The 27,787-nt window shown below is 37.4% G+C and overlaps 1 protein-coding gene across 6 annotated transcripts; it reads left to right on the top strand.

The window, feature by feature from the left end:
• c17h16orf87 (chromosome 17 C16orf87 homolog) lies at positions 1 to 27,552 on the top strand. 6 transcript variants are annotated; one of them, XM_043706906.1, is made up of 6 exons: positions 10 to 263; positions 1,475 to 1,574; positions 9,598 to 9,651; positions 10,101 to 10,283; positions 26,492 to 26,580; positions 27,332 to 27,552. In XM_043706906.1, exons 1-5 carry the CDS (start codon positions 195 to 197, stop codon positions 26,533 to 26,535), a joined length of 450 nt encoding a protein of 149 aa, XP_043562841.1. In that variant the 5' UTR covers positions 10 to 194; the 3' UTR covers positions 26,536 to 26,580; positions 27,332 to 27,552. The 6 variants fall into 6 exon arrangements, with proteins under 6 accessions (XP_043562843.1, XP_043562842.1, XP_043562841.1 ...); XM_043706904.1 differs by lacking the exons at positions 26,492 to 26,580; positions 27,332 to 27,552 and adding exons at positions 11,813 to 11,921; positions 13,073 to 13,172 and having other exon boundaries at positions 11 to 263; XM_043706907.1 differs by lacking the exons at positions 26,492 to 26,580; positions 27,332 to 27,552 and adding an exon at positions 13,073 to 15,976 and having other exon boundaries at positions 2 to 263; positions 1,475 to 1,487.
• The last annotated feature ends 235 nt before the right edge of the window (positions 27,553 to 27,787 follow it).

The following is a 27,787-nucleotide window of genomic DNA, read 5'->3' as shown; positions in this document are numbered from 1 at the left end:
TTTGCGGTGGTGTTACGTGCTCCGGCCCGTGGTCGGGGCCGCGCGGGTTGCTCGCTCCCTTGCTCAGTGAGTGTTGGGGCTCGCGGTCGATGGAAGCCGGATACATTGTTACTCTGGAGTTGTAATGAAGTTGTGTTGGAAGTTTTTATCCCGGACAGCCCTGGTGAATAAGAGCCTGCAACCGAAGCCCGAAAATGGCTGCAAATAAGGCGAAGAAAGTTACGAAAATGGCAACGAAAGCATGTCCGGAATGTGACCAACAGGTGGGATATCTCAGACGGGAAACATTTGTCTATATTTCACATTCAGTTCGCGTTTATCGGTGAGGATTGAGCCTTTCTTTGTGTGGTTTGATAGGCTGCATTATTGAGGTTGTCTATTTGAAGCATCATTCACAAACATTGGCCTAACATTTTCGATTTTTATGCGTGACCTCGTTACTGACATGACTTTGTTTTAATTTTCTTATAAAAACCTACACCTTGGATTGCTATTGGACCTTCCAACAAGCTTTAGGCGTGGATAATATTGCATAATATCAGCTTTCACTACCCCCCCCCCCCCCCCCAACCCCGTTCCGTCTTGCTACAATATGGTCACGTATTCTATTTGAAGATATAATAAAATGATGGTATTTGAGCTGGAAATGACTGTGGAAGACAGCCTTGAGCAAATGTCTTTCATCTGAAAGTGATTAGCATGCTTTGGCGTCAGCCGAATAACAGATTTGCAAAATTACATATTACTTCCACGTTGATAGCCGAGTTCTAAGTTTCCTATTCACACAGCCGTTAATGAACTTTGAATGGGGACATTAGACATTTTTTCAGACTTTCTTGAACGTAGAATTTATCTTTGTTGTCATATGGCATATGCATTGCGGGCAGTTTGTCGCAAACATGAATACTACTAAAGTGCTGACGAGTTGCCAAAGGCTTAATCACAACGGAGACATTCATGGGTTTATGCCGTGACTTTCAAAATACGTTATTTTGAGTACTGAATTTAAATTATGCGGCCGTTTAGTTTTCAAATCCTGGGGATTTAAGCTTATTAACTCTGTTATTAATATAGTGTGATTATATTGGCGCTTTACAGTACAGTAATTCTTTCTCGAGGGACGGGCGCCAGTTCTTAGAAACATTTGCGTAAGAGATGTCAGTCCGTCATCAAAAGGAAAATGCAAAAGACTGCATTCTTGGCAAACTGCCTTGCCCAGTGTATAATCTTAGTAACACTGGAAATTGTGAATTTTTAAAAATGATTTGGTACACAGTGTTTCTAGTGAGTTATTTTTTTTATAAAAGTGCTAGAATTGAACGGTTTAGCGAATTTGTGTAGATGCCATTAAAAAGAAAATTCTTAGCGAAAAACGACCACCTACGTAAACGTATTCTTATCCCTTGTGATTAAAATGTTTATGGCGATGGACTGCAGAAAAACACCATTTAATTTCAACTGTTTAATTTTTCAGATTCCTGTTGCCTGTAAGTCATGCCCGTGTGGATTCATTTTTATTAGTAGAAGACTACTGAATGCTAAACTGTCTGAGAAATCACCACCACCTAATTTAGGTAAATGATGATTAAAACCCCATCAGTCTACAAAGATAAATAACTATATGGGGTAGGGAGCAAAGCAGTGAGTAAGCAACACAAATTTATCATCAATTCATGAATCACATTGGCATCTTTTTCTGTTGCTTTGTCATTTTGAAACATAAAGGCACAGAAGTCCTTCAGCAAACGTTTGATCAAAGCAAAATGTATCCTTTTGCTGGTAAGGTACAGCTGTTCTTTTTGAGATCCCTGTGACTGATCTGTGACCTAAATAGACATTAAAATTTGCTTTTTTTTTATTAGAGAATTTAACAAATTGTCGGTTTCCAACTGAGGGTTAAGTGTGACTTAGTGTTCAGCCAATGGTTTTTAATGACTGGCTAAGATATTAGGATTGCATTTCCAGTAGTATTGCTTATAGCTACTTGATTCTTTTTCATAACGTACTGATGATATGTAATGAATATTATAATATTATTTATAATATTGCTTTTCTAAAGGGAACTTAAGGTAACAGTGTGATTTTTCGAGTAAGCAGAAGCTGTTTATTCACTGTTGCCTCTTTCCAACATCATTTGAACTCAATGTGTCAGTTTACATGGATACACTGAGAACACCTTTGTCTATACTCCATGACCCTTTTCAACTGCTCCACTGCCTCTGCATTCAGACTGCTTAATCATACGCAGTCTTAGATTAGACACAGTTTTCTCCAGTTATACACCTGAAAGATCAAAGCCTTTGTCTTTAGCTTCCACAATCTCAATCCTTGCCACATTTTCTAGCTCTCACTTCAGCATCTACCTCTGACTGTTTGCAAGCTTGACTCTAGAATCAGCTGTTCTAGTTCTCTAATGAGTCCCATGAATCATCATCTGTAAAATACAACAAATCCAAAAGTCTGTATTCTCAAGTCTTCCTTATTCCTTAATCAAAGTTTGCTAGTGTAATTGCTCTGGATCCCAACACTAACAATTTAAAGTTCTCATCCTGGTCTATAAATTTTTCATTGAATCATCCCTCATGAGTGTCTTTAGCACTACAGTCATTTAAGTATTTTGCATTCCTCTATCTCTTGCCTCTTGTGCATCCTATTATTGTGCCCCACCATTGGTAACTATGCCTTTAACCAGCTGAAGTTAAAAAAAAAGCAGGTGATAGTACAAGCTTTCAGAGCTCTGCTCCTTCGTCAGCTATTATCCTGTCCTGATTCTGACCCACTAGCTACCTGATGAAGGAGCAGTGCTCTGAAAGTTTGTATTTCCAGATAAACCTGTTGGACTATAACCTGGCATTGTGATTTTTAGCCTCCTGACTATGTCTAGCCATCTTTTCTTAGGCTCCTTTTGAGGCTTCCTTCAAACTTTAGATTTGACAGATTTTAGATAGACATCCTAATATCTCCAACATTAAGTTGTTTTCTTTTTGTATGATTGCTCTTGTATGATAAAATATTCTGAGTGGTTGATTTTTATGTTGACAATAAAGATGCTGTACAAAGGTGCAAGTTGTTTTTCGGGGAATGTTTACAAGTTTTAAAGTGTTAGTTGGTTTCAGTTTCCAGTCAATGCATCCAGCACGAAGATACTTTATTCTGTCCCATTAAGTGTGTTTTGTTTCTGTTTATGTTAAGGTTTATTTGCAATATGATGTATGTTGTGCACGTAAAGGTTCTTAGAAATTGATAATGGATCTCTGCATTGCTTGTAGTAAATTAGATGATTTCTATTACAGTAGTATCACAAATTGCAATATTTGTTCTGCTTTGGTGGATGTTTTAATTTTTTTAAAAAGAGCTGATTCTGTTGAGTCTAACTCTCACTCAGAATGTTTGTATCATATAACTTAGAAAATGTGAAAGCATTGGTAGTTTTCCATTTCATAAAAAGAATGTGCCACCATAAAAATAGCCCCTTTTTATTTATCAAAAGTGTCTTGCATCTCAGTAACAGGTGCAACATCTTGTATTCATTGCTGCAGTTTGTTTCTGGCTCATTCATCCAATTATGCTTGTGTTTCCTTCCTCGTCTGTCCTGTTACACATGTATTCTCCATATCATTTTGCTCTAGTCGTGAATGGAAAGTAAGGCAGGTGGTGAATAGGACTAATCAGCCATACTTCAGACTGTTCCAAATCACCTTGTTATGGTGCCTATTTTCAGCTCTACATCTGTTGGTGCAGTACAGCACCAGATGTAAGAGTAAATTGGGAGGATCATAATGGAAGGTTGATAAGAGCACATCTTTAATCAGTTAAAACAAACCCAAAAGTTTCAGTAAGAACCGAAAGAACATCAAATTACAGGTGAGACCATAACACTAAAATGTCTTTTGATCGAACAAGCCACTTTGTTAATCCTATACACAGTGTTCCTAATCAGATGTCTGTTCTTTCTCATTTGTTTACATTCTTCTTTCAGCTACCTACAAACCCAACTTTTAAAAATGTTCATTGTCTTGACATTGATTACGAAAACTGACAGTGCATTCCATGTTTCACAACCTTCCACAAAGGAAGTTTATTCTTGTCTTGTCCTTTAATGTCACACTTCTTTTTCAGAGAGGTATCACTCTATTTAAACCTGGGATTAGGGGTGGGAGGGTTACCTTTGAGGAAATGTTGATTAGGCTGGGCCTATATCCATTAGAATTTAGAAGAATGAGAGCTGATCTTATTGAAAAAAACATGGCGGGCTCTGAAAGGGCTTGACATGGTGAATGCTGAGAGGATGTTATTCCTTTTGTGGGAGAGACTGACATCAGGGGGCATGTTTTAGAAACATGAAGTCTCCAAATTAAGATCAAGTTGAGAATTTTTCTCTTTGTGGCCTGTAAGTCTTTGGAATACTCTTCCCTAGAGGCCAGTGAAACCAAGTCATTGATTATTGATTTAAGGCAGAAGTAGGTAGATCCTTAACTAACAAGTTGTTGTTGATTAGGAGTGGGTGAAAACGTGGCTTAGGCTAGAGTCCAATTACACGTGATTTTATTGATCGGTGGAACAGGCTAGAAGGGCCAAACTGCCTCTTGTTCTGAATTCACATATTGGTGGCCTTATTCAAGAGTCCTCTAAATTACTGCCAATGACCTTTTTCCAAATTGAGTCTTACAGAAATAGCTTTCATTTTTCAAACATTTTCCTCCATGTTTGTATTTCTTCGTGCTAAAATTATTTGGTGTACTTGTGCTGTCTCCTTTTTCTCTTACCACAATATTCTCCCTATTTGTGCAGCATTTAAAGCTGCACATGTAACACTAGACAAGACGTAGTCCATTAATTTGGAAATGCCTGGTTGTTGCTTCAGTGCCACAACCAATATACTACTCAATGCTAACAAAAGGGAAAGGTGAGTTCAGTTATTTACCAGCTTTTCTTTCCTATATTCTTTTGAATTTTTTTTTTGAAATTGTCTCTGTTTTGTAATGCTTGAATCACCTTGCTAAGCTGTAATATACATACAGTCACCATTTTATATTTGGACCTTTCATATTGTATTTTGAAGGAAGAAGGCCAGTCTAGGAAATATGACATTTGAGTCTGCAGGTAACAAAGGCATGAATGAGGATTTCACCTGTCGGATGTTTGAGATTGCAAGAAACTATGTAATTGCCATCACTTTGATTAGAAAGACCTAAAAGATGATGTAAGAGCTAATGATTTTTTGGAATTTCTTTACTTGGATCAGAAGAAAGGATATTTAATATGATTTACTTTCTGCCCATTTTTAAAGATTCATTTTACTGCATGTAGGTGTGGCTGGCTAAACCAGCATTTATTGCCATCCCTAATTACCCCACAGGGCAGTTAAGAGTCAACTACATTGTTGTGGATCTGGAGTTGTATGTAGACCAGTATAGGTATAGAGTTAAAAATCACATAACACCAGGTTATAGTCCAACAGGTTTAATTGGAAGCACACGAGTTTTCGGAGCAACGCTCCTTCATCAGGTCATAGGAGCGTCGCTCCGAAAGCTAGTGTGCTTCCAATTAAACCTGTTGGACTATAACCTGGTGTTGTGTGATTTTTAATTCTGTATACCCCAGTCCAACACCGGCATCTCCAAATCATGACTAGTATAGGTATAGACAGTCTTCCTGAAACCACATGGATATTTCTGAGAATCGATCATGGTTTTATGATCGTTAGATTGTTCATTCCAGATTTTTTTTATTTTCAAATTCCTCCATCTGCCACAGAGTGATTTGAACCCAGATCCTCAGAACGTTACCTAGATCTCTGAATTAATAGTCAATCAATAACATCACTAGGTCGTCATCTCTCCTTGCCTGGTGAAATAACATCGAGAAATTCTATTTAGTGAAAGTCATCAGATGACGTTTGACAAATAACCTGGGTGGTGGCATAATATAATAGAACAAGGTGATAGTGTCTACTGTACTGAGTGGTTAGTAATTCTTCGCTAGGTGACGTACAAACATTTATGCCTACTTGTCCAACTGCTTCAGATGTGACCTACTGAGAAAAGTCATTATGATCTGTTATTTGTGTGCTAGAAAAAGTCAAGAGTCCATTGACTCAATGGAATTAATTACTATTAATAATTGGAAGGATAGATGCCTTTGTTTGAACAAGGTAGATTGTGTGATAGTATTTTGGATTCAATCACAATCTTACTCCACAAAATGGTCTTGGTTCTTTTTTGAGTTCATTCTTCTCTCAACTTCTTTCATTTGAAGGTAGGAATATGTAGTAAACTTTATTACATGCTTACAGCAAGGAAGCTGTCACTTTGTGATGAGGATTAATTTTATTTTTTGCGCAAGATATGACATGTACCTTTTTGTTCTTGTAGATTATTATATTTGAATATGTAGCGGATACTTTTATGGTGTGAAATGTCAAATGAACATGATATATACATCACTATCTATGTTAACCGGCTTTATGCTTCAAGTAACAATGAACAATGTAAAGAATACCACTACCTTCATGTATTCCTTCAAGTACCATAAACAATGACATTAATTTTGGGATTTTTGTTTACTTGGATGGCTAATATAGCTTGTTTATTATGTAGAAGCCTATGACATTACTTTAACTATCGTGATCGGAGGTGCTCGTGTTGGACTGGGGTGGACAACACCAGGTTATCATCCAGCAGGTTTATTTGGAAGTGTTAGCTTTTGAGCGCTGCTCCTTCATTGAGTAGCTGTGGAGCAGCATCATAAGACCCAGAATTTTATAGGAAAACATCTGTGTCATGTGTGTGATTTTTAACTTAACTCGCATGGACAGTATTTACCTGGAATCCTTTTTAGGGCCTTCACAATGCAGTTCTTTGTATGTTGTAGTTCTTTTAAATGGGATTATTTTGACCAGTTTTATGTATCACTCATGACCATTCATTTGCATACCTGGGTAAATGTTGCAGAGTAATGTGCTTGTAGACACTCTGCTGGGAAGTTAGAATGATTTTATGAATCCCCAGGACCTGATCAAGTGTACCCTCGAACTCTGTGGGAAGCTAGAGAAGCGATTGCTGGGCCTCTTGCTGAGATATTTGTATCGTCAATAGTCACAGGTGAGGTGCCAGAAGACTGGAGGTTGGCAAACGTGGTGCCACTGTTTAAGAAGGGCGATAAAGACAAGCCAGGGAACTATAGACCGGTGAGCCTGACCTCAGTGGTGGGCAAGTTGTTGGAGGGAATCCTGAGGGACAGGATGTACATGTATTTGGAAAGGCAAGGACTGGTTCGGGATAGTCAACTTGTGGGAAATCATGTCTCACAAACTTGATTGAGTTTTTTTGAAGAAGTAACAAAGAAGATTGATGAGGGCAGAGCAGTAGATGTGATCTATATGGACTTCAGTAAGGCATTCGACAAGGCTCCCCATGGGAGACTGATTAGCAAGGTTAGATCTCATGGAATACAGAGTATTGAGTACAGGAATTGGGAGGTCACGTTGCGTCTGAATAGGACATTGGTTAGGCCAGTGTTAGGCTAGCCATTTGGATACAGAACTGGCTCAAAGGTAGAAGACAGAGGGTGGTGGTGGAGGGTTGTTTTTCAGACTGGAGGCCTGTGACCGGTGGAGTGGAACAAGGATCGATGCTGGGCCCTCTGATTTTTGTCATTTACGTAAATTATTTGGATGTGAGCAGAAGAGGTACAATTAGTAAGTTTGCAGATGACAGCAAAATTGGAGGTGGACAGCGAAGAGGGTTACCTCAGATTACAACAGATCTGGACTAGATGGGCCAATGGGCTGAGAAGTGGCAGATGGAGTTTAATTCAGATAAATGCGAGGTGCTGCATTTTGGGAAAGCAAATCTTAGTGGTAAGGTCCTAGAAAGTGTTGCTGAACAAAGAGACCTTGGAGTGCAGGTTCATAGCTCCTTGAAAGTGGAGTCGCAGGTAGATAGGATAGTGAAGAAGGCTTTGGTATGCTTTCCTTTATTGGTCAGAGTATTGAGTACAGGAATTGGGAGGTCACGTTGCGTCTGAATAGGACATTGGTTAGGCCAGTGTTAGAATATTGCATGCAATTCTGGTCTCCTTCCTATCGGAAAGACGTTGTGAAACTTGAAAGGGTTCAGAAAGGATTTACAAGGATGTTGCCAGGGTTGGAGGATCTGAGCTACAGGGAGCAGCTGAACAGGCTGGGGCTGTTTTCCCTGGAGTGTCGGAGGCTGAGGGGTGACCTTATAGAGGTTTACAAAATTATGAGGGGCATGGATAGGATAAATAGACAAGTCTTTTCCCTGGGGTGGGGGAGTCCAGAACTAGAGGGCATAGGCTTAGGGTGAGAGGGGAAAGGTATAAAAGAGACCTAAGGGGCAACGTTTTCATGCAGAGGGTGGTACATGTATGGAATGAACTGCCAGAGGAAGTGGTGGAGGCTGGTACAATTGCAACATTTAAGAGGCATTTGGATGGGTATGTGACTCGGAAGGGTTTGGAGGGATATGGGCTGGGATGCTGGCAGGTGGGACTAGATTGGGTTGGGATATCTGGTCGGCATGGACGGGTTGGACCAAAGGGTCTGTTTCCGTGCTGTACATCTCTATGACTCTATGACCCGAGTTCGAGTTGAGCTTTCAAAGTATAGAGCTTGAGGCGAAACTAAGTGTTTTCTTCAAGTGGTGAGGTTAGAGGATGCAATAGTTAGACCAGGATGTGCAGATGTTTTTGAGTCACATTTTAAAGTTATACCTGCAGCCCTTTATTTTATTTGCATTACAGATGTTTTTGTGTCCACACTTTATTTGGAAAAGACTATGTAGATTGAAATGTTGTAGTTCCAACCTCCTGCCAATGTTGGTGCTCTCTATTAAGTCGAGGTGGTATTTACAACATGACAAGTTCATAACGACTTATCCATTAGAAGTGCAAACAAAAAGGCATTTATAATGGAAAATATGGCAGGAGATGTACATAGCTGTAATTTCTGATGTACAGATTACTATATATAGTTTAAATTACTGTAGTAAAGTTGCTCTAGCAAATACATTGTCCGAAAGTGTAGGGCCGGCAACATTAATTAATCATTTGAATTTGATTTATTTGGATATGGGCCAAAAATGTGCAGTGTTCAAATAATCATTTCTTCAGCCTTCTGTTTCCTTACTTTTTATAGCCTATTTTAACAAGGTTATGGTGAATGCAATTTTAAACTTGTATTGGAGTTTAAACTGAAGGGAAAGTGATTATTCTGTCACAGGATGTGGGTGTTGCCGGCTAAGACAACATATTGTTCATTCTAATTGCTCTTGAGAACAATGTTGTTGCAGCCGTGGTGCTGTGAGGACACCTATAGTGATATTTAGGGAATTCCACAATTGTAACCTGTGTAGTGAAGGAATGGTAACACAGTTCCATGTTAGGATGCTGTGTGACATGGAAAAGAACTTGCAGTTGATGTTTCTACGACCAGCTCTCATTATCATTCCAGGTTGGGGGGCGGGGGGGATGGTAAGAGTTGCGTTGCTGCAGGATTCATGGCCTTGACCTGCTTATGGTAGTCACAGTATATTTCTACTGTATTAACAGCCTGTTTCAAATTGTTACTGTTAGATTTACAAGCTGAAGGCAGAGATGAATTCAAGATATTAACAGGAAAAGTTCCGGGTAGGTGAAAATAAACTATTTCCACTTGTTGGGGATTCTAGAACTGGGGGGCATAGTCTAAAATTAGGGCCAGACTGTTCAGGAGAGATATTAGGAAGCACTCCTTCACTTGTAAGAAAGGATAGAGATGTTTGGAACTCTCTTGCACATATTGCTTTGGATGCTAGATCAATTGTTGATTTTTTTTGTCTTAAAATCTGAGAGAGACTTGTTTAGCAAAAGTTATTAAAAGATATAGGCCAAAGAAGGTACATGGAATTAGGTCACAGATCAGCAATGATCCCATTGAATGGCGGAACAGGCTCAGGGCTGAATGGCCTACTCCAAACCTATGTAAGATTGTTCCTAACTGGATAGCTTTAGTTTTGGAAAGGACTTGAATCTAATATGTGACTGACTGCTATTGTCAAACGTGTGTTAGGATTTAACAAAACTTTATTTTGTGCTAGACAACAAATCAGCGGCTAAGAGAAGGAGAACAGAAAGGGCACGGCGGGAGAAGGCAAATTCTCCTCTTGCTAAAGACTTGGAAAACAGGAAACGTTCCAGATCCGACAGCCAATCTGAGCAAATTCGGCGGCGGCGAGGACGACCCAAGACCACCCCTAGCAAGAAACATGATGACGAGAAAGGTGAAAATACTTGTGATTGAGGTTTGAATGGTGGGTTAGGGTGAGGAGTGAACTTTACAGATCAATTTTAATTTTTTGGTGTCGAAGGTGTCAGAATATGTAGTGAATGTGCAATTATTGGCAGGTTGGGCGGGTGGCATAATTTTGCCCCCTATGAAAATAATATCTTTTCTTGTTTTATTCCTTTTCTGGTACTGAAATTGTTAAATCATGTTGGCCTATGTATTGATGTGAATCAATAGCATCCCAGAATCTCCTTCATTAATTGAATGGGCCTTAACAGTGTGAGCTGATAATTTGAAGGAAGAGGGTAAGGGACATCAGAGACAAATTGATCTATCTTCAGAAATTCAGAGATACACCGTTCAGCAGAAGTTACTGAACAGTAATCAAGAGTGACAACTTTGGCTGTTTTTTAATAGCTTTTTTGGACATTTACAGCATTTTTTTTAAGTTAAAAAACACATGCAGAAACTCATTTCCATAGAAGAGTGTATTGGACTTGAAACATTAACTGTTTCATTCTCTGCAGATGCTGTCTGCTCTACTGAGTTTCTCCAGCATTCTGTTTTTAACCAGTGTATGCAGTATTTTGCTTTTCAATAGCATGCAATTTTGTTATGCTGATAATGACTGACTAGTTGGATTTTAACTTTAAATCAAGAATGTATGGGATAGTTAACACAAGTTTAGCTTTTGAGAGCTGAGGCTGAACATTAATTTATTTTAGAAACATTGGTAGAACTGGATACACTAGTTTTCACATCTGGAAAGATTGGAAAAACATGGGATTTTGTTTATCAGATTTTTTTTCTACTACTAGGTGTGTTTTTTGCCAAAATAAATGTTGAGCTACTCTTGTATAAGTGAAAATTATTGAACTTTTGTTTTTGTTCATTTGGCATCAGCTACTGTTGGCTAGGCCAACATTTATTGCCCATCCCTAATTGCACAGAGGGTAGCTAATCACATTGGTATGTGGCTGAAGCTAAGTGTAGGCCAGGGCAGGTAAAGATGGCATATTACCTTCCCTAAAAGATGTTAGTGAACCAGGTGGGTTTTTACAATAGTTAACAATAATTACATAGTCTAGCTTTTTATTCCATTTTGATTATAGAATTCAAATTCCACCATTTGCCCTGATGGGAATTGAGTTATTTTCCACAACTTTAGCTTGGTGCTGCAGTCCTCACTTTCTCCTTTGCTCTGAAAGACTGGTCCAATGACATTACTACTACACACTGCCTCCTCCAAAATTCATTGCCATTCTATACAGGTTTTTTTTAAATGAGTGTAATGCATTTCACTTTTGATTTATTTAACAAAGGTGTTTTTCCCATCCAACAAAAATGAAGATCAAGTGACTTGGCAATTTTGAAAACACTTCCTGTCCTTTGTCTGATTTTTCTGTTTTTCCAAGCTCTGTTTATAAAAATGAATATGTGCTAATTATATTGGCTTCCTTTCTCCACTAATAAATGGGTTTGTAAAATCCAAACTTTGTGACAACACGTTTCCTCTTGTGAAAGGGCCCATGATGACTCTGCATCCATTCATCTTCCTTCTCTCTATCACTGTGGCGAAACACTTGGTCCCTGCTCGGTGAGGCCCACCAATCCTTTCTACGGAAAATTACAGGTGTCTATTTTTTTTAAACAACAATTGCAAAACAAACTTGCAGTCAAATGTACGCACATCACATTACTATAAAACAATTTAAATGCATACCTCTGTGCCAAGCAATAACTTATAGAACTAGCTTACTCCTTGCAATAGGGATATTGTTGAGAAGCCTGTAAAAATAATCCATTCTTCGACATTCTCTTAATAGATGAAAAAGAATTGTCACATGCCATCAGTGCCTCCCATATCTTGCTGGCAACATCATCCCATCTTTTCAAAAGACTTCACATTGTGCGCTGAGTAAATTAGCTTAATACCAGTGCCCAAAGGCACCTGCATGAGTGTATATTCAGACATGATGAGGTTTACAGGTTTTTTTGGCCACAAAAAACTGACCTGATTGTATACTGACCTAATAAAAATGATCATACTGAAATCTTAAGCGGTGAAAACATTAATAAATCCTAAAGTAACATTTGAAGTTTCTTTTGGCATTTATTTATAAAATGGCATTGAAAATTTCTCTTTAAAAAAAAATTAGTTATCACATGAAATTCAAAGGAGTTTCAGTATTGCAGATGTGCAGAAACATTTACAGAGATGCAATTAGAATGGAAAACATCCAACATGCTGCCAAACATTAGTCATTCTTTTAATGCTGATTCTTTGGTACATTGAGGTAGCTTTGTAGCTGAAGTACATTAAAAAAAACATAGTCACGCAAAACAAGGCCCAGATTTGTACTACTATTAATGTACATGCAAACCTTGGAATTGTATAATGCTGCATGTAGTATTACTTTCCCCAAAGCAGTGTCAAGAGAATGTATAATCCTAGCCACATACTAATCCTAGGTTTTTGTTTGATCTTTATTTCCTTTTAATGAAAACAGATTTTTTTTAAGTCACAAATGGAAAAGAGAGCAGTTTTTTTTTAAAAGGAAGTTTCCCACACTGATTGAATTTATAATTGGCCTTCCTTTCTCCCCCACCTAGCTGATAGAAAGCTGCCCTGGCAGTCTGATTATTAATAAATGTGTTTCTGTACCGTTTCTGCAAGGGTGGGGTTAGATGAAGAAGTTGATAAAATCAAATGTAGATTGTTACAGAAACCACATTCCTTTGGACTTGACCATGACTGACTTTACTGTATTATTTCTTTTGCAGAAAGGCAAGAAAAGGAAGTTGATGTATATGCAAGTCTTTCAGATGAACGAGCCTTTGTATTTTCAGTGGCATTGGCAGAAATAAACAGAAAAATAATCAATCAAAAATTAATTCTTTGACAAAGCATGCTAAAGTGAAATATAACCACAACTCAGGACTCAACTCTTGCACAGTTGTTTCACCTGTTTGGATCTCGTACTGTGACGTTTTCCAGCATTATTGTGAATGCCTAAATCTATAGTTAGATTCTGCTTAATTGATAGATGACCTTTTCTTAAGCAGAACTTTTTGATGTCTTGGATATGGACAGGTGGTGACTTGAATTTGTACACCAAAGTGGAAGAAAACAATTTCTTTCCTAAATCTCAAGATACTTTGTAAAGAAATAATAATTCCACATTGAACAAAGGTGTAGATCCATGCATCGATCAAGAAATCGGTGAAAAGCTTGTTTCCCCAATCCATTTTGTCAACTGAACAAGCCAGGAAAAGGAGCCAAAGATGTTCCCCTGGTGTATTTACATGAACCTAGAAATGGTTTATTTCTGATCCAAATGCAGATTTCTTTGTATTTTACTTTATTTATGACATTGCTTACAGGTATTATCTATTCTGGTCTGTGTAATTAGTCTAAACACTGCATAAAATACTACAATAAAAAGTGTTAAGTTTCGTATATCTTAATTTGTCCAATTCCAATTTTGATTACATTTGGTTGTAATTTTACATCTTCCAGCATAAATTAAATCCAGGAATTATTTACATATAATTAGTTTTTCCAGATAATAAATAGATTCATTTATATATAATGTAAGTGTGTGTGCAACGATTAACACATTGGCACAACTCCTGAAGTAAGAATCTCCAGTTTTGGATTGAATTTGTTAATTATATGTTCGATCATATCTCCCTCACAGAGATGCTTAAGTGCTTATCCGGTTACCCTCCCACCCAAGATACAAATGTATTTCTGGCAAAATATATAGATAACGTGGCTTCATTGCTCTGATAGAATGTAACCAGATGTATAACAGATGGTGCCACATGCTTAATGAAATGTTTTAAGCACTGAATTTACCTGGTCCATGCATTATATTTATAGTTGAGTATATTAAATTGTCTCTTTTTTTGAATTACTGTAAACTTTAATCAAGTTACATTTCAAAACTTTTTTTGACATTCCAACCCAAACTGTCACAGGAGAAGATTAGTTCTTTGCAAAGTGGAATATTTAAGATTACAAATACAGTCGTTTGGTAGTCTTGCTGGAGGAAGAACAGATATTTTGCCAGGCTTTGTCTTGCACTCAAGACCATTTACATGAATTGACAAAGAAAACAAAATTATGCATTTTTTTAAGAGCAGTATAGCTCTTGTTATGCTCAGAACTAATTAACAAGTATAATCCAATCGTGGAATCACAAGTCATGTTTGTCGCTGTGATGAGTTTGGCGTGGGTTGGTTCAGTGCAGTCAACATGTTGCCTACCAAATCTTGAGTATGCAAAAAAGAAAGTTGATAACCAATTTAGGATTGTCGTTTGGATTCAAGGTGGCACATTTATTTAGAAGCTATGTGTTGACGTGCAGTTCCTGTTCTCTGCAGATGTTAGGAACATGTATCCATACCGCACGATTTCAACTCCACAAACTAAGTGACAATTATTTTCTATTCATTTCTCTGGGTAATGCCTTGACCAATAAGTTAATTGGCCTGGTTTAACAATGTAAACCAAACATGCAGTTAACTGCCATTAACTGGTGCATTCTCCAAGACAGCACCTCCACCAGTTGTGCACTTGCCAACCAAACAGCTCGCTCTCCTCATATGCGATGTAAATGTTTTCACTTCGGTATTTCTGAATTGTCTGAATGCACGATGCAGGGTTTTGACAAAATATTTCATTTTCAGCAATGGGACAGATTTGTTCCTAGAATTGTTGTGACTGAATATGACTTGATTTTTTTTTTCTGCACCCATTCAGTGTCCACCTTGGCTCAATGGTAGGATTCTTGCCTCTGAATTAGAGGGCCTGATCTGAGGTTTAAAGTGGGAACCTGGCCAGCAGGAAAGCAGATCAGTGCCACCTCTCCAATTCTTTACTGGCTTCGTGAGGCATAGACAACTTAAATCTGAATCCCAGTCTCTTGTGTCAGCAACCGATTCAGTGTGGAACATCATCAAAAAGCCAAGTTTTAATTAGTTTGTATACCTGGGTACTGCAACTGGTTTCTAATCCTCAAATAATTAAAGAAAATCAAAACTCCAGTTGTTGTGAACTGTTCCAGGCTTAGTTGGACTGAACATCAAAGTTTTAGGAAGAAAGTTCTTTGGAAAATAAATCCCATGTTCTGCTTTGTTTTACCCACAATCAAATTCAATGTGAATGACCATGGAGAAATGTAATTGCATCCATTTAATATAACTGGAGGTTTTAAAAGCCCATGACATCAGTCAGAAGATTATGTTTAATTGTACAGAGAGTTAACACTCGGGTATGCTGTTAAAACTCTACACTTCCAATTTAGGAGATTGTGTTCCTTCAATACATTTGATGTAACCAGTGGGCTGAATTGATGATGCCCAAGATCTATAAGCTGGTTTTGAATGTTGTGATGAAAATAATGTTGGAATCTACTTTTTAAAAACTTAATTATCAAAACTCTTGAGTGGCTCTCCTAATTTACTACATTCAGAACTGAACTATCCAGGAACAAAATGCATGCTTTTGTAGATTTGGCATGAATGTTCATTTGTCCTACTGGCTAATTATTCCAGGAAAGTGAGTGCATGGGTCTTTATTTCCTGATTTGCTCTGTAGAAATTATCCTATATAATCTGAACTACTAGGCTGTTACAGCATTTGAAAGACTTGTAATAAATTAAATATTTCTGATCGTGTTATTCAGTTCTCCTGTTGAAATGCCGTTTTTGTTAATTGTCATTTAAACATAGTATTTGGAAACGCTGTTTGAATAAAAGTTTATTTTGGTTTTGGTATTTTGGTAGGGAGTTGCAGAATTATGATACATGAGAATTCAACTGGATGCGATAGGCTAGCTGGTCTTTTCCTGTTTGATACTTCTGTATATTCGTATTCTTCTTAAAATAGTACACTAGTACACCATGCTCTAAATGTGACTTATCAAATGATTTCCATAGTTTTAGCATTAATTCTTTTTGGTTGTGTGTTGTCTGCTCTTGTTTAGTTACCTCACTAGCTGCCTTCCCCAACACAAACTACCACGTGAGTAATGAGATCTGAGACCAAAAAGATGAAAACTCACTTTGGTTGCAACTAATTGGTAACTGTGTACCATACTAGCAACTTCTGTTGTTTCAAATTTTGGTTGCCTCCTTCGTTTTCAATTCCGTGCAATATTTTCTTTCCTGCAAATCTCAGCTACTTCTGACGAATTCCTGTCATCATCAACATTTCAGAACATGTTGCATCAAAAAAGATTCTTGGACTTTTTTGAAAAAGGAATATTCTAGAAAACTAAAAGTAGAACATATGCTCAATCTCTTAGACAGTTGAGCATATCTCCTTTGCAATAGGTAGATTCTAATTTGGCATTTTTGTCATTGCCAGTTGGATCTTTTGAGTGTTTAACATTGCCTTCATTTAATAATTATATTGATTTCATTTATAAAGTGGAAATAATTTTACACTCTAACAAGTTAAGAATAAAAACCAATAACATACGTGTTCTCTGAGTGTTTGTGTTTTGTACCTCGAGGGAAAGGGAACTTTACATTAAAATTCTTGGCCTCAATACAGGGACCTAATCCTTGCAAACAGATTAGAGAGTGAAAGTCCTGAAGGAGGCATTGTTGCTGTTACTGGAGCTGCAATACTTTGTAGTCCTGGTTAACAAAGCACTACAGTGTTTGTATTCAATTCACATGCCTGGGCTCCTCTTAGATTCACTGTAAATTAGGGATTTTTCATTCAAAATTTCCCATTGTGGTAAATTGCCTACTTAACATTTAGCTGAAAAATTAAAGAATACTATTTAAAAGGAAATTCTAGTCTTTTTTTGTTTGAAGGCACACAATGTGTTGTATTTCTGGTCGTTCAAACTGATTTCGCTGCAGAATTATGTTGATGGGCAATTGTGAAATTGGGATAATGATATGTAAAGTAGCACAGACTGGAATATATGTGTAGCATCTAGAAGAATGTATGCTTGCAGTAGCCTGATTTTTAGCTTTCTGACAAGCCAACAAGTTGTTAACTCACTCTTTGGTCAGGAATTTCTTGGTCTTAATTAACAGAATATGCTTCCTAGGATAAAACATTTGAGACTGGCTCATTGAGCTCTTTTTCAATATGTTAAACAAGGAGAATTACATTAAACTTGGCATTAGCTATCTTTTTAAAATAAGGATTTATTTATTTAGAATTTGATTAAAATGTTTATTTCTCTAAATTCCTGCTTGTTCTCTGCAGGGCAGTATATGTTGCGTTCAAACAGGGTGGTAATACCATGTAAAAGTAATTTTAAGTTAGCAAGTCCTCAGGACTAAATCTGGAATCTGTCTTGTCTCTATAACTGGGTTACTCATGGACAAACTCTCATCCTCATGGGAGTTACAAAATGGGAGTGAGTGCTCTCCCTACCAGTTGTAAAGCTGAAACATTTTCAGCTCACCTTTTATCTTTCCTTGATTAACTTAATAACCAATTTTATATTTTCTCATTTTGGTTGAGAAATTCTAAATACCAGTTATATAGAAAAGTATTGAATCGCTTTACCAAGCAACACACCATCTTGACTGGGAGCCTTGTTGCTTTTCCTTTCACTGTCATTGGATCAAACTCCTGGAAACCCCTGACAACACCCTTACTGCAAAAGGTTGCTCATCAACATCTTGAAGGGTGATGGGGATAAACATTAAATGTTAATCTAGTCAGTGACCCTGTATTCCTGTAAACAAATAAAAATCAGAAGTGAAACTTTTTTTTTAAGAAAGGACTAAAATTGACCACTGTGATTTTGAAGTGGAATGCAAGTTCTTGAAGGAAGAAAATAGTAATTAAATTGGAATGATTAAGTTACAAAAATCAATGTGGTTTTACAGTTTAATCAATTTAAGATTTAGTTCTGAGAAAAGCAGCAGCAAAAATGTTTATTCAAGCTATTGGTAATGCTAGAGCTAACAGCGATTGGCTGGTGACTGCAAAAAAGCAGTATATTGTGGCATATAAAATATTTTTCACTTCTCCAAAGTAACATAGATTAGTAATTCCAAAACTGAAAATGAGTAAAATTTGGTTTGTCTCAGTTACACTTAGGAGTAAATTATTTAATGATATAAAAATATAATCATCCTGTAATTCATTTTGAAAGTATTAATTGCTTTGAAAGATATATCAAGGTTATAAATTCTTGAAACAGAGTGCCGATCAATGTGATGTGTTTAATGGCTGCCACAATCTAAGGTAAAAACAAGTTATAGTCGAGATACAGGTTGCATGACTATGGCAAGCTGAAATGTCACTTTTTAAAAATAAAACCCTTGAGTTATCTTAGGAATGTGACTTGAAAGAAGTTCTGGGATTTGCAAGTTAATGAATCGAAACCCATTCTAAAAGATGAAAGACAGAACAGCAATCTAGGTTTGTTCAATACATTGCATCAGTTATTTGATATTTTGATCTTTTACTATAAATTCTGTGTCCTATGATCCTGCCCCACTAGCTACCTGTTGAAGGAGTAGCTCTCTGAAAGCTAGTGATTCCAAATAAACCTGTTGGACCACAACCTGGTGTTGTGATGCTTAACTTTGTCCACCCCAGTCCAACACTAGCACCTCCACATGATGGCTAGCTAGTACATTATGCATTTTTATAAAATTCCTATTTTTTTTTAAAACCGAACAAAAATCACTTGCAGTTACCAATTCCCAGTCTGTGATCAATAAAGAAGAAAAATCACGTATGAACAAAACTGATAATTCGAGTCTCTTTGAATTTTATCAGTCTTGATACATTTCATCAGTTATCCCTAAAGCATTCAGGTACTTTAATGGTGAGAGTTGTTGGTTTGTCTGGTATCTGTTCCGAGTTGGTGATCCTTCCTTGTGGAATGTCATTTCTATAGGGAGAAGTTAATCAGAGCAAGAAATTTAGTCGGATCAGTGCCTTAGCTGGGTTGCTGACTTGCAGAGGGTGTCAAGCTGTTGTTAGTTTTTTTAAAATTTGAATTAAAATTGCTGCTTGTTTATGTTCCAATAGCTCTGTATATTTCTTGGCAGTGAGTCTTGTGCAGAGGTTCACACTCTGATGGCAAATTGGGGAATACTTTGCTACATAGTTGACAAAACCAACAAATTGGTACAATGTTTTCACGTTATTTTCTGCATTTCTTGTGGAGCTCTTGTCAGGATTAGATTCTCTACAGTGTGGAAACAGGCCCTTCGGCACAACAATTTCACACCAACCCTCCGAAGATTAACCCACCCAGATCCATTTCCCTCTGGCTAATGCACCTAACACTATGGGCAATGTAACATGGCCAATTCACCTAACCTGCACATCTTTGGATTGTGGGAGGAAACCGGAGCACCTAGAGGGGACCCACGCAGACACTGGGAGAATGTGCAAACTCCACACAGACAGTCGCCTGAGGCCAGAATCGAACCTGGGACCCTGGTGCTGTGAGGCAGCAGTGCTAACCACTGAGTTGGGTTGGTGTCCTTTTGCTGACCTACATACCTACTCAGGCAACTTTAATTACATTTTTTTTGTTTGACTTCGGTTTCATCAGATAAGTTCACTCTAGCAGTTGCACTAAATTCTGTTAATGGTTTGTGAGACTTCTTTTATTGTGTCGTCACATCTATAGCCTAAAGAATTCTGTGTTGTTTCCAGCCTGGGAAGATTGTTGTCTGTCTTGTGCTGTCATATTTGTACTATTCTGGACCCATTAGAAATGCCAAATATTAGGTATGGTCATCTGTATTTCCTAAATTATTTTCTGAATGAGGGTGACTCTCATGCCTAAAACCATCTTAAGTGAGATAATCTTTCACTTATCCATGACATCAGAATTAAACTTTAGATACATCAATGCCATCATATACTGTTCAGTACTTTACCTCCCCCATCCCCACACCTGCCCCAAGCTCAGACCTTGAACAAATTCTGTTCTTAGGTAATAGTGATATAAGGTTAAAAGTATACTCTGAAAATCTCTTGTTTGGTTTATCTACTCTTCAGTGAGATTTGGTGTGTAGTGTCAACTGTAGCGTGCTTTCCCCAGTTCTCATAACATCGTTGCAAGTTTTACTTATTCAGTCCTTTTTATTTAATTCTGCAGCTGTTTCAGAGTTTTGCCAATGAGACTAAAACAAATTCCCATTTTGTCTGGTATCGCCTTTCAGTTGCACAGCAGGAGGGAATGTAAAATTCAGTTATCCAGCTCACCTAACATTTCAAAGTTTAATGTTTCAGCTGAAATCAGATTCAGGGGCTGCAGGCAAGGTTTAAATGCATGTTTCTGGAAATTCAGAAGGTAATGCCCTTTTTTTTTTGCCACTTTTTACCTTTAATTTTGTAAAACTGTCTCCTTCATTATTGAAGTAATTGCATTTACATGGTTGAGACAAGCTTAAAAAAAACTTGTCACAGCAAGTTAAGGCTTGTCATTTCAAGTCTGAGCATTAAATTTTAGCACTGAATAAGAGTTAATTACTAGCAGCCAACTTTACTTTTGTCTTACTTTTCTCTTAATCAAATCCCTCACAATTTCTGTTTCTGGACCTGATTTTGACATTCCCAGTCCTTGTGCCATTTATATCACAATTTTTCAATCTGATTGGTTAAAGAGATACACAGCTGCTTATCTCATACTCTTTAAGTCTCAGATGACTTGTGAATCTTGTTATCAGCTAACATTTTCAACAGCTTGCTATGCAAAAGAAGTTTAATACCTGACTCATGGCAGGCACTGTTAGGTGCCCTGTCATGTAAGTTCTGACCTGCATATATTTTTGATGCAGCAAAACTCATGACCTGATGAGTTAGAAAATTCAGTTATGTTGTGGGCCGATGCTGAGTGGACACAAACATATTTGGCCAAGAAGGAAAACCATTTTAAAAAAAAGCACAAATATATTTGTGCACTGCCTGGTGGTATTGGTAGAGACCCAGTAAACTTTCAGAACAGGAGAGTCATTGTCCAGAGGGAGAAAAAAAATGTTCTCCTTTTATGGCTTAGACGGGAGCTTGTTGGTTGAAACGGTTAATGTCAACTGTTGAGGTCAAATTTAAAATACTTAGTATAGTACTTCTTAAACAAGCTTTTCCTCACCTTCCCTTTTTTCAGATTCACACAACCTATTTCTTTGTATAATTGGAAGTTGGGGCACTGTAGTTTTGACTGCATTATAATGTAAAATGGGTAATAGTGAATTGGAAGTTTGTCTTGCATCTCCTGATTTTATTTCTAGTATTAAAAAAAGCACAGCTGGTCAGGTAGCATCCAAGGAGCAGGAGAATCGATGTTTTGGGCATAAGCCTGAATTCCTGATGAAGGGTTTATGCCCGAAATGTCGATTCTCCTGCTCCTGTTACACTGTAGGAGCAATTCACGTGGCATAGAGTCAAGGATAACCCCGTTCCAATATAAATTCTTAGAGCTCTTCTGGCACAGTGATAGTGTCCATACCTCTGAGCCAGAAGGGCCAGGTTCAAGATTCTCATGCTCTGGAGACATGCAATAACATATATTCTAATCAAGCTGTCCAAATATATCCAAATTGTGTTCTAGCCAGCTTATTAAGCAAGGAAGTCTGATGAAGAGTCCTTATTTGATGATTCCTAACTGCAGGTGGCGATATATAGCCATTGCTCAACATATCCCTGTATATAGTTCAAGTATGTCAACTCAGCAATATTTTTCATTATGGTGCACTACAGTGGAGCTTGAAAGATGTACTAATCATAAACATGTATTTTCTCAATATTGTAACAAGTAGTGCTTTGACATGCATAAATGTAAAAATTTTAGAAACATTCTCAACAGATGAGAAGCCTTCTTATTGTCCCTGACAATCTTATATCAAACCTTGATAGTATTTCTGGCATGTCTTGGTAGATGGGGGTGGTCAATAAGGTAAAGTTTATACTTGCCTTTATTGGCCAAGGCCTAGAGCGTAACAGGAGCAGGAGAATCGACATTTCGGACATCAGCCCTTCATCAGGAATTCCAACTTATGCCCGAAACATTGATTCTTCTGCTCTTCGGATGCTGCCTGACCTGCTGTGCTTTTCCAGCACCACACCCTCTAATCTGATCTCCAGCATCTGTGATCCTCACTTTCTCCTAGAGCATAACAGCAAAGAAGTTTCAAGAATAGTATAAAAGTATTAATTAGGTCATAGTCAGAGTTCTGTCGAATGCTACTCATCACATTTTCTAGAAGGATTTGATCATACTAGAGAGGTTACAGTGGAGATTCATGTGTTTGTTGCCACAAATGGAAGCTGTTAGCACTGAGGAAATGTTGGGTAGGCTGGTGTTGAGGAGAGATCTAATTGTGGTGTAAAAAAAATTGTTGGGGGTGTTTGAAAGGATTTGTTTTCCTGTAGCAGAGACAAGTTACCAGGAGCCAAAGATTTGAAATAACTAATAGAAGAAATAGTAGGGAGTTGAAGAGATTTTGTCTTCCTGAGGGTGAAGAAGATCTGGAACTCACTGCCTGAAAAGTTGGCAGTATTAGAAATTCTGATTGCATGTAAAGGAAAATCACTTAGATTTTCATTTGAGGTGACATAGCCTATGGCAATGGAACATGGTCTGGAAAGTGGGATTAGACAGAATAATTCTTTTTGGCTAGTACCGATATGATGGGCCCGACTAGCCTCTTTTTGCACTAATATTGATTCATATTCTTTCATAGTGATACCAATCATTCTCTTCTGATAATGTTTGGCAAATTCCTGCTTTATAAATTGAAAAAAACTGGCTAGCTTTTCCTATTAAATATGTAGAATTGTAATATTCCATTTGGCTAATTCCCCTAATTGAACTGAAATAATCAGTGTTTCATCTTGAATGGTTAAACATAATGAAAAAATTGTATGAGTGACTTTGTGAAAGGGAGATAGGAAAGGAGAATGACTATAAGCTACATGCTTGATTTGACACTGTGTATCTTTGACATAAGTTAATCAAAAATACGACCATGTAACAAGAGCACATCAAATTTAATATGAAATGCAAGCACAATTGTACTCTTTTCTCCATTCCCCTAGTTTAATTGCAAGTTTAATTTTATTAAATCTGGTGAAGTAATGGGAACTCAGGATCAGGGAATAATCCTTTCACTTGAGCTGAGACCATGTAAGCAAAATGCCAGAATGATTGATATAGCACATCATTTAGATTAAGGTAATATAGCACCACTGGAAAATTGTGCTCTTAACTAATCAAAGCCTATGTTTTAATATAAAGTGTTGCAATGCATCCAAATTTAATGGAGTTGGGTAGTGGCAGTAACACTTTAAGCAAAACAGCATTCTCCCTTAGAAAGGTATATTACATTTTGTAGGGAAAGTGAGGACTGCAGATGCTGGAGATCAGAGCTGAAAATGTGTTGCTGGAAAAGCGCAGCAGGTCAGGCAGCATCCAGGGAACAGGAGAATCGACGTTTCGGGCATAAACCCTTCCTGAAGAAGGGCTTATGCCCGAAACGTCGATTCTCCTGTTCCCTGGATGCTGCCTGACCTGTTGCGCTTTTCCAGCAACACATTTTCAGCTATTACATTTTGTACTCTTAATTAATCCTTTTTTTGAATACATTGATATTATTAATATGTCTCGTGGTAGAACAAAACTTTTAATGAAGAAAAATGTGAAAGAAAAACAACTAAAATGGAGTTAAAATGGTACAGTAAAGGGACCAAAATCAATCAAAATCTTAAAAAACACACATTATACATGATTATAGCATAGAACTGATGTAAAAATGTACGTGTGAGATTTCCTTTGTAAAGGCCTCTTTCTTCCTTCACTGGCTTGGAGTATGTTTGAGACATGGCTACATAGTAAATAAACAAACACCTGAATACAATATGTTCTTCTTAAATAACCTGGTAAATGCAAACTGTGGTGCAGGTAATAGCTGACTTCCATTGCCACAAAAAGAGAACTGTGTAACAAAATTATACGTAAGGAAATATGGCTGTGTTATTTTCTTCCTCCCTCTCCAAAAGGTATTTAAATCATCTAAAACTGTAGTTTTATTGACCCCAGTTATCCTTTCAGTACTCAATCCCAAAATCCAGACAGTGACTGTCACCATATTTCTTTTTATAATTTAGACACATTTCTGCTGAACTCGAGTTTGCCCTTGATCAATATCCTTACTTGAATACTTTCGAGCAATATCCAGTTGCTAGTGATTGAAGACAAAACCCTTCTAATTATTCCACCTCCCATCATTACATAAAAGCCAGTGAGTCCAATCATGCAATCTCCTGTTGAAATCTGATAATTCTCAGTACAGAGGGCTGTAGAATTATATACCTGGCTTGGTACCATTCCAATATGTGTACAAACTGAGCCAGCAGGGAAAATAATCTGTGCTTCCATTAAGATGGCAGCTTGTGAACTAAAACCTTTGGAAATTGGTTTGTTGATCTCAATGTGTTTTTTCAGAATCTGTATAATGTTTTTGATAAAGAATATTTTCCTAAAGGTAACTATGACACCCAAGATTGAGGGGAGCGATCTGTCCTATGCTGTCTTACACCTTTAAGAAACACTTGCTTCACATCTCAGCTTATTATTATTGTTCAGCCGAGTAGCAGCACGTATTGTGTTACTCAATTGTTAGCCTCCAGAGGGCCATATTTAAAGTACAGCAGCTGATGTCTACAGGATTTATACTGAAACATAGCATTCTTGTCCTTTATGCTGGAGTTATCACTACTTTCATCAACATGAGGACACAAGAAACATGGACAAGGAAAGCCATTGGCCCATCTTAGTTCATTTATCCAGGATGTTCATAGTTCTTTGAAAGTGGAGTTGCAGGTAGATAGGATAGTGAACAAGGCTTTTGGTATGCTTGCCTTTATTGCTCAGTGCATTGAGTATATAGGAGTTGGAGGTCATGTTGTGGCTTTAAAGGATATTGATTAGGTCATGATTAGAATACTGCATACAATTCTGGTCTCCTTGCTATCGGAAGGATGTTGTGAAAGTTGAAAGGGTTCAGAAAAGATTTACAAGGATGTTGCCAGGGTTGGAAGGTTTGAGCTAAAGGGAGAGGCTGTTTTCCCTGGAGTGTCAGAGGCTGAGGGGTAACCTTATAGAGGTTTATAAATTCATGAGGGGCATGGATAGGGTAAATAGACAAAGTATTTTCCCTGGGGTGGGGAAGTCCACAACAGATGGCATAGATTTAAGGTAACAGAGGCAAGATTTAAAAGGGACCTAAGGGGCAACTATTTCATGCGAAGAGTGGTGCGTGTATGGAATGAGCTGCCAGAGGAAGTGGTGAAGGCTTGTACAATTACAACATTTAAAAGGCACCTGGATGGGTACATGAATAGGAAGGGTTGAGAGGAATATAGGTCAAATGCTGGCAAATGAGACTAGGTTAATTTAGGATATCTGGTTGGTATGGATGTGTTGGACCGAAGAGTCTGTTTTCATGCTCTATATCTCTATGACTCCAAAATCTTAACTCCACCACCTAATTGCTTCTTAATTTATGGAAAAGATTTTGCAGCTATCACTCTATCTCTATCTCTAAACTGATTTCAAACATTTATCATTGTCTTGGTGAAGATGACCTGCCATATCAATCCTCACATTGTCTGTTACGAGTTTGCCCAAAAACCCATTCTGCCCTCTCAGTTGGAGGTAAATAAACACTCAATCCTCCAAGAAGAGCAGGGGAATTCTGTGTTCTGACCAACACAAAGTAGCTGCTGTATATCCCGGTGGGTTACAACAGTGACTGTACTTAAAAAGTGTTTCATTGGTTGTAAAGCACTTTAGGACATCCCGAAGTTGTGAAAGCACTTTATCAATGCACTTTCTTTTTCTTTCAGCTTATCTCCTCTTGTTCAGCTCTGAGTTAATCGAAATGAGCTATTTGGATTAAATCTTTTTAGAGGATTTCATTGTAGCAAGGGGCTCATGCGGAGCAGTAAAAGTGGGGTCGATCATTTGGGAAAAATGGCATGTTTCTCTGCAGTAGATTTATGAAACTCTAAATAACTTTTTCCATCTCAATGAATATTTATTGATGATCACTGCTCAGATTTTTTTTTCCAAGGCTGAATGGTTCTAGTCTTTTCAGTATTTCCTCATTACTCAGTCATTGACACTAGGGATTTGGTTTTATGAGTGTCCTCCACATTGCCTCCAGTACTTGAATGTTTCCTTTGTTTTTCAGCATTTTTAGGCTTCGAACTTCACAAAGAATTATTTACTAATTGAAAGAATCATGACTTTAGACTTATGAAAGTCACAGTGAAACTACAGGTAAATATATTTCAATAGTTTCATAAGGTATCTTTACAGTCTGTATGCAAACATTGAGATAATAACAACTTATTCTGAGGTCATAAAATGTACATGAATGGCCATTCCACAAAATGTTTAAATATGTGTGCGCTTACATGTACGATGAAAATTATGTCTGTAATTGTGTACATTTGTAAAACAAACTAATATTTTTGTACACTTCAATAAACTATGTGGATGAATTTCATAAAATTACATCCTAATATATATGAATAATCCACAAGTAACTACAATGTATGCTACCATGCTATTATTTTGAATGCTGACTTTCACAAAATATATTTCTGAATGTACAGTTTCATAGAATGTAAGTAAATATTCACTGGAGTAATTTTATTAAATGTGTAAATATAATCTTAAAACATTCAAGAATTTTCATATTCACAAGCTGAATGTAATATGATATCTTTTCAAAATATAATGCATTTTAAAAAAAATGTGAAATGCAATATATGAATAGGTGCCTGTACAGTTTCATAAAGTTAAATAAAATTAAAAGAGTACAGAGTTAAATGGAAAAGAAAGTGGTCAATTATGTAAACTCCAGGAAGCAATTTATGATCTCAAAAGAGGTAAAATTATATTACATAGGTTTTATGATATAGAAATAGGTCTCTTGGCCCAACCGGCCGATGCTAGTCCTTATGCTTCAATCATGCCTCCTCTCATCTGAATCTAACACTGTAAACATCCATTCCTTTCTTCCCAGATGTTTTAATCAACTTGTTCAAAGATGTTATCACACATTCCTGGAATAAGTAGGATGTGAACCTCAGCTTCTGGCTCAGAGACAAAGACACGACCACAAGAGCCCTCAAAGATATTAAGTTGCCCACCCTGTCAGGGAATTATTCCCTAGTTGTCTTGATTGTAACAAGGTTAGCCAGGTGGACCTCACAGAATATGAGTTCCCTGATCGGGGTTGCTCATCTGGCCCCCATCAGGGAGCCCTGGCTGATATGTATAAACAGGAGTGTCTGAGGTTCTGTTCACTCTGAGACCTGGCACTGAGGAAGCTGGATCACTGTCACGGACTTTTAATATGTAAATAAAGGGTGATTTTTTGATGGAATACTGGCCTCTGTGGAATTATTTCACTAGTCTGCCGCATCATAGGCAGGAATATTAACCACATATAGTAATGAGGAGCTACCTTTGTTTCCTT

Source organism: Chiloscyllium plagiosum, chromosome 17 (assembly GCF_004010195.1).
Source record: "Chiloscyllium plagiosum isolate BGI_BamShark_2017 chromosome 17, ASM401019v2, whole genome shotgun sequence".
NCBI lineage: Eukaryota > Metazoa > Chordata > Chondrichthyes > Orectolobiformes > Hemiscylliidae > Chiloscyllium > Chiloscyllium plagiosum.
This window is presented reverse-complemented; position numbering and strand designations above follow the sequence as displayed.

Excerpts from the sequence above, each read along its gene's own strand:
- c17h16orf87 (XM_043706903.1), top strand. The coding sequence starts at position 195 with ATGGCTGCAAATAAGGCGAAGAAAGTTACGAAAATGGCAACGAAAGCA. Across the intron at positions 1,575-9,597 it reads ATCACCACCACCTAATTTAG|ATTTACAAGCTGAAGGCAGA; the intron begins GTAAATGATGAT and ends TGTTACTGTTAG. Across the intron at positions 9,652-10,100 it reads ATTAACAGGAAAAGTTCCGG|ACAACAAATCAGCGGCTAAG; the intron begins GTAGGTGAAAAT and ends ATTTTGTGCTAG.